Genomic DNA, 11,096 nt, shown 5'->3' with positions numbered 1-11,096 from the left:
CTGCAGGCGTTCCTACTCTGCGCCTGTCATATGATCAGCTTCCCGTTTGTTTGTGTTCATGCAGCAAGCTAACCGCTTCCCACTATGAAACCTCCTCATCTGTATCCAAACTAAACATTTAATCCACACCGAGCCCACCTCAATTACTCAAATAGATCCTACAAAGTCGACATAGACAGATCAAAGGGATTTAAAGGTTCAAATATAGATTTATAATGTCGATGGAGTACGAGGAGCAGCTAGCCGGAAGCCTGGTGGACTCTTTCCCCAAAGATTTCGGCTACGGCGTGGAGAACATGGACATGATGCAGGAGAACATGGAAAACTCTCCTTCTGCAGACAATAAACCCCGAATCCTGCTGATGGGACTGAGGAGAAGCGGGAAATCCTCCATCCAGAAGGTCAGATCCCATATGGATACAGCACTGCACTTACTAAAAAAGTAATTTACTATGGTAATGCTCTGGTTTTGGACACTAACACGATGATAATACCATGGTGCTCTTGAAGTACATTGCTATATAAAAAGGTATTTAATGTCTTGCAAAAACGTACTGTGGCAGTCCCATGGTACAATCGTGCCATCAGATTGTAATACTTTTGTACTTTGATATGTACCGTAGTGCTTTCGAGAATACCATGGTAACGTTACAGGTTCATAGTGCCTTATTTCTAAAAGTACCATGGTATTCTTGGAAGTAAGATGGAGTACAACTGTATATTTCAAAGTATCATTATTACCATAATCATCACTGTACTCTTGTGCCCTCACAGTACTTGCTTGTAAGGTCAGTATGTTTTTGTGTGATGTTATATTACGTTTTTGTAAGTGTAACATTATAGTAGTGCACAAAATCATAGCATTACCGAAAGTACCATGTTTACCCCTATTGTAAAATACATGTGACATTCTGATCAGACTCTCATTTATTTAATTGTCGTATCAGATTTATATTCACATGTTATACTTGTTATTTAATATATCATCTATTTATGTATCATATTATTATTGTTATATTTTATTCAAATATTATGTTTGTATTATCATATGGGCTTCCTTCAACAATATTCCAGCTAGTAATGCACTCAATAATGTAATGAAAACAAACCGTTCTGTAACGATACAAGCGCTTGTCATAATATTATTTTTCCCCTTTATATTTTTATTCCAGGTCAGATGAATGGGGCTTTTATTGAACAATTGTTGACTGAAGTCAACATGAAATTAAAGTGAATGTTTACTTTCTTAATAAATTTCTATGATCATATCATGCATAATTTATCAGTGCATGTTATTGCAAAAGAAAAAAAAAAGCTTTGTTTTTTATTTTTAATGGAAAAGCTGCTAGTTCTCCTGACATAACCAAGTGATATGCTTTGCAAATGTTGAATGTAAAACTGTAGTTGCAAAATCATATTTCCTTTTATTATTAAGTAACATTTAATGCTGCTTAAAATCTCTTGCCTCTGGAATGCATTTTCTGTGTTAGGATGAAAGAATATTTTTGTCATTTATATATATTTATATAATTAATATATTATGTATATTTAAGATGGTTTTATTACTGTGTGAAAAATTGACTATATCAGAATCATTTTTTTTTTTTTTTTTTTTTTTTTTTTTTTTTATGTCCATATTGAGCTATGGCTTAATGTTTTGAATCTCAGGTGGTGTTTCATAAGATGTCTCCCAATGAGACGCTCTTCCTGGAGAGCACCAACAAGATCTACAAGGACGACATCTCCGGCAGTTCCTTCGTGAACTTTCACATATGGGACTTTCCAGGGCAGGTGGACTTTTTCGACCCCACCTTCGATTACGAGATGATTTTCAGGGGCACCGGCGCGTTGATTTTTGTCATCGATGCTCAGGTAAGCCGACAACTGGGAAATTATGTGAGCGAAAATGAGAGTGGTTGTTATTCAAACTGCTTACTTTAATGGCTGTTATTAACATTATGTATGGATGTGTTTCTCTCTCTCTGTAGGATGACTATGTAGAAGCATTAGGGCGGCTACATCTCACAGTGTCGCGGGCGTTCAGGGTGAACCCGGAGATCAATTTTGAGGTGTTTATACATAAGGTGGACGGTTTATCAGACGATCATAAGATAGAGACGCAGAGAGACATTCATCAGAGAGCTAATGATGATCTAGCCGACGCCAGTCTGGAAAAGCTTCACCTCAGGTTGGTCGTCCTGATGTACTGATCAATTTGCAGTCTAATGACAGATACCGAGTGTTTGATAGGATTATGCTGTGCTTTTAGATAGGCTATCGAGATATTCCATCAAGTAATGCATCAGAGATTGTGTAATTAACAGTGTTGTTATTGTTAAAAAAAACTAAAAATTAAAATGGTAACACTTTATTTTACAGTGTTACATATGTTACATGTAGTTACTATAGTAATGACTATAAATTATGCATAATTACATGCAACTAACCCTAAACCAAACCAAACTCTGATCCTAATCCTATAGTAAGTACATGTAGTTACTTAATAATACTTAGTACTTAAATACACAATTACAGCGTAACAAAGGCACCTTAAAATAAAGTGCAACCCTTAAAATGTGTTTTTGCGAATTAAAATAAATCTAAAATAAAATATACATTTTAGATTAAAAAAAACTTGAGAACTGTTTTGATACTAATAGTGTACAAAATAATACTCAAATAACACGATAATAGCATGAATCTGGATAAATTGAGAATCACAATTTTTTTTGTTTAAAATAGAGATCATGATTCTCCCACGATTCTGAACCGACAACTAAACAATAACATGTAATTTTCTAGAGTTTCAATGACTCACTCATAAAGACTTCAGTTGCTTCATTACTGGATGAATCAGCATTTTTAAACGAATCTCTTGAAGGAATGATTCAATGACAAATTCATTTTTTTATCAGTCACTTGTCGCCACCTACTGGTGTAACGATTTAATTGATACAATCTTTATTTGAGTGTCACGTGACTTCGTTCATCTTTATACTTTTATGTTGTTTTTAAAACTATAATTTCAATATAATATTTACTCTTATTATTAGGCAAATTGCTTAAATTCATCCCCTTTTGAAACTCATTTCCTGACATTCTAATGTAATTTTTGCATTATGAATGAATATGTTATGTTAACAAGCGATATTTCTCTTTGTTTGTTTTCAGTTTCTATCTCACCAGCATCTATGATCACTCCATATTTGAGGCCTTCAGTAAAGTGGTCCAAAAGCTCATCCCTCAACTGCCAACGCTGGAAAACCTCCTCAACATATTCATTTCTGTATGCACACAGCTGCTTTACTCAAAATGATTGCCTTTTGAATGCTTCCAGTATCCATTAATGTCCAATTTCGCTTGATCTAGATAAAATGTCTCTACTTTAAATGCTTTTATTGGTGTTTATCGATGCACATTAGAGACAAGTAACAGAACTGATAAGTGCATATTTGTAAATGCGTTATTTCCTCTCAGAATTCTGGGATTGAGAAAGCCTTCCTGTTCGATGTGGTCAGTAAGATCTACATCGCCACGGACAGCTCTCCAGTGGACATGCAGTCGTACGAGCTCTGCTGTGACATGATCGATGTCGTCATTGACGTCTCGTGTATTTATGGGTGAGAATCTGTGAACGGTACACAGCATAAAACGGATAAATATGTCCATCCTGAAGACCTTGAGCTTTATTTGTCTTACTATACACTAGTTTGGGGGCGGTATGATGTTTTTAATGTTTTTGAAAGAAGTCGTGGTAACACTTAGGTAACACTACAATAAGGTCCATTAGTTAACATTAGTTAATGTATTAACTAACATGAACTAACAATGAGCAATACATAAGTTACAGTATTTATTAATCTTTGTTAATATAATATTAGTTAATAAAAATCCAGCTGTTTATTGTTTGTTACCTGTTAGTTCGCAGTGGGTTAACTAATGTTAACAAATACAACCTTGGATTTTAATAATGTATTAGTAAATGTTGAATTAATATTATCTAAGTTTAATAAATGCTGTAGAAGTGTTGTTCATTCTTAGTTCATGTTAACTAAGGTAGTCAACTAATGTTAACTAATGTAAAGTGTTACCGAAGTCTTTTATGCGCACTAATGCTGCGTTTATTGAATCAAAAATACAGTAAAAACTGTAATATTGTGAAATATTGTTATGTTTTCTATTTGAATATATTAATTGTAGAAACCGTGATATAATTTTTTCAGGATTCTTTGATAAATATAAAGTTCAAAAGAACAGCATTTATTTGAAATTCAAATCTTTTGTAACATTATAAATGTCTTTACTCTTACTTTTGTTTAATTTAATGCATCCTTGCTGAAACAAAAAAAAAATATATATATATATACTTTATTATTTTGAACTTGTATCCTTTTTAATGCTGACTGTGTAAGATATAAGATGATTGTAATATATTGTATCCTTTTGTTTTGTCCATTTGTTGAATGTATAGTCTAAAAGAGGACGGCAACGGTAACGCGTATGATAAAGAGTCTCTGGCCATCATAAAGCTGAACAACACCACAGTGCTTTACCTGAAGGAGGTCACCAAGTTCCTGGCTCTGGTCTGCATCCTGAGAGAGGAGAGCTTTGAGAGGAAAGGTACAGACACGATCGCTCAGTCTAGAGCGTCAGCATGACTTGTGTGAAGTTAAAGGAGAACTCCGGTCAATTTTAACATTGAGCTCATTTTTTTGTACATTTGGAGTGCTGTCAATACAGAGAACAACGACAAAAATCGGTGTTGCCTACACCGAGTTATTCTATTTTTAAAATTTGCACCCTGTTGAGTTCAATGGGGCAAGTACTAAACCTGCTTTTAGCCTCTTAACATCCTTGATGTGTCATTACAAGTGCACAGAAAATGTGAGTGATTCCTTCAGAGTGAACACAAGTGAATCTGACTGCAGTAGATGTGAAAGATATGTATAAAAATGATGTTATTTAAGCCAGCGCACATACCTGTGTTTACATCCTGTTTTCGGTGGAAGTCCAAAGTAGTCGATTGCCGAGTTCACGCGCGTGATCATAGGTAACTAAACCTATGCGCATGAACCTTGCGTTCGCTCGTAAAATGTTTTCGTTCCTTCAAGAAACTTTGCGATCGTTATTGAGTTCTTTGCAAGCTAATTTTCTGGAGGGTATGCAAAAAAAATTGCGAGCGAATGCAAAGTTTCTCAGGGGGATGCAAATGATTTGCGAACGAATGTTAAGTTTCTTTAGCCTGCAAATCCAGGCCTAAATCTGAAAGATTAATGGTCTGGCATCGACTAATGAAACTCGGCCAGCTCGAGGGGCGGCACCAAGCATGCATTTGAATATCTCACTGCACGCAATTGGATAACACTACGACCAATCACAACAAGCCCCACGCTAAGCTACCAGCGGAGATATCTGGTAGATTAGACTCTTGCCTAACCTGGTTAAAACCAGACCATTCTCAGTAATAACTGAGTTCTGGTCTGGCAAAGCTTCATTAATAACTCATTTCCAAAGGGGCGTCACCAACGGACGTCGCTCAAATGCCTCTGGGCGCAATTGGATAGACCTAAAGCCAATCAGAGCGATTGTCATCGTGTAAAGCCATATGCTGCGTCCCAATTCGCCTAAGTTACACTACGCCATAAAAGTATGTACTCTTTTTGTGAAGAAAAGGTTTTTACTTTTGAATGTGTAGAAAAAAAGTAGGCAAGCTTTGGGACATACTACTTCGTCATCTTTATCGGACGGATCTGTCACGTAAACTGCCCTGTCAATCATCTTGCCACAGTTAAAATCCTCTATTAAATCGAATTTAATTTCCTACCGTTTCGAAGAGAAATGTAGTAGCACGTTCATCTGCCAGTGGGTCTTTCATGGAGACTGTCCTCATGTGTTTGCAATTTGAATATAATAATGCATTTAAAATTGGTGCGCTTCACCAACGGACGTCGCTCAAATGCCTCTGGGCGCAATTGGATAGACCTAAAACCAATCAGAGCGATCGTCATCGTGTAAAGCCCGCCCCAACGTTTCTGATTGGTGCCGCGATTTCGACGGATTAGAAATGGGCTTGAATGAGCTCTTTGCCAGACTACTTGCAGAGCAAATCTAAATTTGCCGGAAGTTTGTCTGGGTTTTCCCAGGCTAACTCTTGCCGTGTCCGGTCGGCAAAACAGCAAAAACGCCCGATTCGAGCGCCGTCTTCTGTTCCTCTTTTAGATAAAAAGCCAAGTCTAACTCGTTCATTGTAGCGGCCAAAGCCGTTTCAAACAACTGATTTGAAAAATGAACTTAAAGCAAAATGAATCACATACAGAGACTTTTTTTAAGCATCAGCCCAGACTAACAGGAAGAGTGTGTTTTGCCATTAAACGTTTTTTTCCACAGTTCCGTTATACTGAGATACGTGTGGGAAACAGAATAATAATGCTCAAGTTTGTTGAATATGAGATAAAAGTATTATGTTTTCATATGACAAGTCCCAGGGTCCAAAATAACCCTTTTTCCTTTTTTACATGATTCACTGTTTTAGTCATATTCAAAAATTCCCATAGCCATCTTGCAATGTTTACTAGTGACTTCAACGTCACAGCGCTGTCGTCTTCTGTTTAGCTCGCCTCTGGCCCGCCTATATCAGATAACCCGATGTGATTGGTGCAGCTCGGATACAAGGGCATATTTAATGAGCATCATTACTCGACGCCAGAGTAAACTCGCTGAGCAAATTCAACTGTGCTCTCGCGAGAACTCTGGATTTCCAGGGTAAAGTTTCTTGGGGAACGCAAAAGTTTTGCCAGCGAAAGCAAAGTTTTCTCAGGGGATGCAAATGTTTTGCAAATAAACGCAAAGTTTCTTGGGGGAAAAACAAAAGTTTTCTCAGGGGAAAGCAGATGTTTTGCGAGCAAACAGAAATTTTTGGGGGGGAACGCAAAAGTTTTGCGAGTAAACGTAAAGTTTCTTGGGGAACGCAAAAGTTTTGCGAGTAAACGAAAAGTTTCTTAGTTGAACGCAAAAGTTTTCTCAGGGAATGCAAAAGTTTTGCGAACGAACGTAAAGTTTCTTGGGGAACACAAAAGTTTCGCAAGCGAAAGCAAGGTTCCTCAGATGAGTGCAAATGTTTCTTGGGGGAACGCAGATGTTTTGCGAGCAAACGCAAAAGTTTTGCGAGCGAACGTGAAGTTTCTTGGGGAACGCAAAAGTTTTACCAGCGAAAGCAAAGTTTTTCAGAGGAACGCAAATGTTTTGCGAATAAACAAAGTTTCTTGGGGGAACGCAATAGTTTTCTTAGGGGAAAGCAGATGTTTTGCAAGCGAACGAAAATTTTTGGGGGGAATGCAAAAGTTTAGCAAGCGAAAGCAAAGTTTCTCACAGGGATGCAAAGGTTTTGCGAGTAAACGTAAAGTTTCTTGGGGAACGCAAAAGTTTTGCGAGCGAACGTAAAGTTTCTTGGGGAACGCAAAAGTTTTGCCAGCGAAAGCAAAGTTTTTCAGATGAACGCAAATGTTTTGCGAATAAACGCAAAGTTTCTTGGGGGAACGCAAAAGTTTTCTTAGGGGAAAGCAGATGTTTTGCAAGCGAAAGCAAAGTTCCTCAGGGGGATGCAAAAGTTTTGCGAGTAAATGTAAAGTTTCTTGGGGAACGCAAAAGTTTTGCAAGCAAAAGCAAAGTTTCTCACAGGAACGCAAATGTTTTGCGAGTAAACAAAAAGTTTCTTAGGTGAACGCAAAAGTTTTCTCAGGGAATGCAAAAGTTTTGCGAACAAACGTAAAGTTTCTTGGGGAACAGAAAAGTTTCGCAAGCGAAAGCAAAGTTCCTCAGAGGAGTGCAAATGTTTCTTGGGGGAACGCAGATGTTTTGGGAGCGAACACAAAAGTTTTGCGAGCGAACGTAAAGTTTCTTGGGGAACGCAAAAGTTTTGCCAGTGAAAGCAAAGTTTCTCACAGGAACACAAATGTTTCTTGGGGGAACGCAGGTGTTTTGCGAGCGAACGGAAATGTTTTGCGAATAAACAAAGTTTCTTGGGGGAACGCAATAGTTTTCTTAGGGGAAAGCAGATGTTTTGCAAGCGAACGAAAATTTTTGGGGGGAATGCAAAAGTTTAGCAAGCGAAAGCAAAGTTTCTCACAGGGATGCAAAGGTTTTGCGAGTAAACGTAAAGTTTCTTGGGGAACGCAAAAGTTTTGCGAGCGAACGTAAAGTTTCTTGGGGAACGCAAAAGTTTTGCCAGTGAAAGCAAAGTTTCTCACAGGAACGCAAATGTTTCTTGGGGGAACGCAGGTGTTTTGCGAGCGAACGGAAATGTTTTGCAAGTAAACGTAAAGGTTCTTAGGTGAATGCAAAAGTTTTCTCAGGGAATGCAAAAGTTATGCGAATGAACGTAAAGTTTCTTGGGGAACACAAAAGTTTCGCAAACGAAAGCAAAGTTCTCAGAGGAGCGCAAATGTTTCTTGGGGAACGCAGATGTTTTGTGAGCGAATGGAAATGTTTTGTGAGTAAACATAAAGTTTCTTGGGGAACAAAAAAGTTTTGCGAGCGAAGGTTTTGAAATATATTCTCTTTATATTATTGTTCCACTACCATGTCCCTTTATGGGCTCCGTATTGTTTCTTACTTAAAGATGTCTCGGCATATTAAATTCTGTAGTGTGTAAATATGCGATTCCGATCGTATCTCATGTTTCTATCTTCCACAGGTTTGATAGACTACAACTTCCACTGCTTTCGAAAGGCCATCCACGAGGTTTTCGAGGTGAGCAGCTCCACCCAGAGGACGGGTGTGGCCGTGCAGTCCAGCCCCCCCAGCAGCAGCGGTAACGGCCTGTCCCGGCTCAAATCAGCAGCGCTCAACGGTACACCCAGGAGCCTGGTTTAACCCAGGACACACGGACCTCTGAGAACACAGGCCTTCACACTAGTGCGCTGAACATGCGCTAAGGTACACGTGAGATTACTGGAGCGTTTCTCTAGTTATACCTGCAGTTCCAGGACCCGAGAGACACAACAGGACGCTCATACAGGAGAGACTACATTGCTGCTTTTTATGATATTTTGATGTGTTTGTGTGTGTGTGTGTGAGAGAGAGAGATTGAGAGAGAGAGAGAGATTGTGTGCAAACACAACATCAGCTGTTGTAATAGAGGGAAATGGAAAACTTTAGTTTAGCCAACAGAATGAGGCACTATGAAATGGTGTTACACTGAGCAAATCTAGACTCAAAACTAGTGAGCTGCCTATAATTTTTTTTATATCTTTATGTTTAAGGTGGCTAAAAGTGCTGTCTATGTATGGCGCTCTCTACGTTTCGAGGCACATTCCACTTTTCAGTGGTTTGAGTGTGAATCTCAAACATGTGCAAGTGACATTTCACCAAAAAATCAAAAAATTTGAAATTGGCTTATGTAAAATTTAGCCCGTTTTTAGGTGCATTAAAATGTTGACATTGTTTTTAACAAAAGACATTTTACCCAAATTCTCACAATTGCTGAAAAAGGTAACTTTTTTTGTAATTCTCAGTTTTTCATTACTTTAATGCAGTATTTTTATTGCAATAAATACTGTATTATTTAAATGTTGTACGATAAATATGTAATGTAAGAGTTCTTTGCTATTCAAAATAATATATTTTTCACATTTTTAATGAGAATACAGTTTTGTTTTTTTACAGTATTAAGAATTTGGTTAAAATTGTGCTTAATTTTCATTAATATATTGTCACAATTTAACAATTAAATTAGAAATAGGCTTCATTTTCTTTAAGCAATATCTTTCCTATTTAATTCTTTTGATTTTTGGGGTGAAATGTGACCCGGACATGTTAGATTCACCCATGGAACAGATCTTTTAATACTGTTTCACTCTCTTTTGTAGCAAAATTCCCAGATCACCCCGTCTTTAAGATTGCAGTTGTTAATATTGGCCAGTCCTGTGATTGTGTTGGCTTTCACTGTTATTTACTCCTGACCTACACAAAGGGAAAATAAAGGGAGAAAAGGCTAAAGACGTTTGTGAACGTCATCATGTTTCTGTGAACTTACAGCGAAATGAATCACATACAGAGACTTTTTTAAGCATCAGCCCAGACTAACAGGAAGAGTGTGTTTTGCCATTAAACGGTTTTTCCACAGTTCTGATATACTGAGATACGTGTGGGAAACAGAATAATAATGCTCAAGTTTGTTGAATATGAGATAAAGGTATTATGTTTTCATATTACAAGTCCCAGGGTCCAAAATAACCCTTTTTCCTTTTTACATGATTCACTGTTTTAGTCATATTCAAAAATTCCCCTTTCTTGAATAGATATAATGTGGGCTGTGTGTGTCTATGTAAATGTGTGTACAAGAAACTCACTGCTGAATGTGATTGTAGAATGAGTGTGTGTTCTTTTTTTTTTCTAATAAAGTGTAAAAGAATAAGATATTAATTTTGTGATTGAATTATAAGGATTATTACTTGTAAAATATCAAGAAAACGATATTTGTTTACTTATGGTATATTTTGTCTCAGAGCACGCTGATAAATTAAAGCTATATTCATTTGAGCCCTGGTCTGAGTCGTCTGTAAACTGTGTGTGTGTGTGTGTGTGTGTGTGTGTGTGTGTGTGTGTGAGAGTGTGTTTGTGTGTGTGAGAGAGTGTGTGTGTGTGTGTGTGTGTGTGTGTGTGTGTGTGTCTGTGTGTGTCTGTGTGTGTCTGTGTGTGTGTGTGTGTGTGTGTGTGTGTGTGTGTGTGTGTGTGTGTGTGTGTGTGTGTGTGTGTGTGTGTGTGTGTGTGTGTGTCTGTGTCTGTGTGTGTGTGTGTGTGTGTGTGTGTGTGTGTGTGTGTGTCACCTCTAGATGTCGCTGTCCGTTGAATTCGACAAATTGAAACGCATAAGTGGAACTAATCTGAATATAATTCTGAGGAAAGACAACAGGCAACACTGTTTGTTTTTAATACATTCATTTAATTTTTGTAAATGTATAATGTTTAAAACAACTTAACTTGTGTTAGCTCCTTAACAAACTGTAATGCTGTCCCTGAGCAGAATGTCTAAGTGGCGAGTGTGTGGGAGTTTTTCCGTAAAGTTATTAAATTTCAGAAGGACATTCCATGTTGCC

The 11,096-nt window shown here is 37.6% G+C and overlaps 1 protein-coding gene across 2 annotated transcripts; it reads left to right on the top strand.

Moving 5' to 3' along the window:
• The first annotated feature begins 32 nt into the window (after positions 1–32).
• Positions 33–10,539, top strand: rragcb (Ras-related GTP binding Cb). 2 transcript variants are annotated; one of them, XM_081375994.1, is made up of 7 exons: positions 33–401; positions 1,669–1,872; positions 1,989–2,188; positions 3,172–3,286; positions 3,478–3,620; positions 4,472–4,620; positions 8,693–10,539. In XM_081375994.1, exons 1-7 carry the CDS (start codon positions 216–218, stop codon positions 8,869–8,871), a joined length of 1,176 nt encoding a protein of 391 aa, XP_081232120.1. In that variant the 5' UTR covers positions 33–215; the 3' UTR covers positions 8,872–10,539. The 2 variants fall into 2 exon arrangements, with proteins under 2 accessions (XP_081232120.1, XP_081232121.1); XM_081375995.1 differs by having other exon boundaries at positions 320–401; positions 1,643–1,872.
• The last annotated feature ends 557 nt before the right edge of the window (positions 10,540–11,096 follow it).

Source organism: Scardinius erythrophthalmus (genome assembly GCF_964197995.2).
Source record: "Scardinius erythrophthalmus genome assembly, chromosome: 10".
In the NCBI taxonomy this organism is placed as follows: Eukaryota; Metazoa; Chordata; class Actinopteri; order Cypriniformes; family Leuciscidae; genus Scardinius; species Scardinius erythrophthalmus.
Note: the sequence above shows the minus strand (reverse complement) of the source record. Positions and strands in the feature narration are given on the sequence as shown.

Excerpts from the sequence above, each read along its gene's own strand:
- rragcb (XM_081375994.1), top strand. The coding sequence starts at position 216 with ATGTCGATGGAGTACGAGGAGCAGCTAGCCGGAAGCCTGGTGGACTCT. Across the intron at positions 3,621-4,471 it reads GACGTCTCGTGTATTTATGG|TCTAAAAGAGGACGGCAACG; the intron begins GTGAGAATCTGT and ends TTGAATGTATAG. Across the intron at positions 4,621-8,692 it reads GGAGAGCTTTGAGAGGAAAG|GTTTGATAGACTACAACTTC; the intron begins GTACAGACACGA and ends TATCTTCCACAG.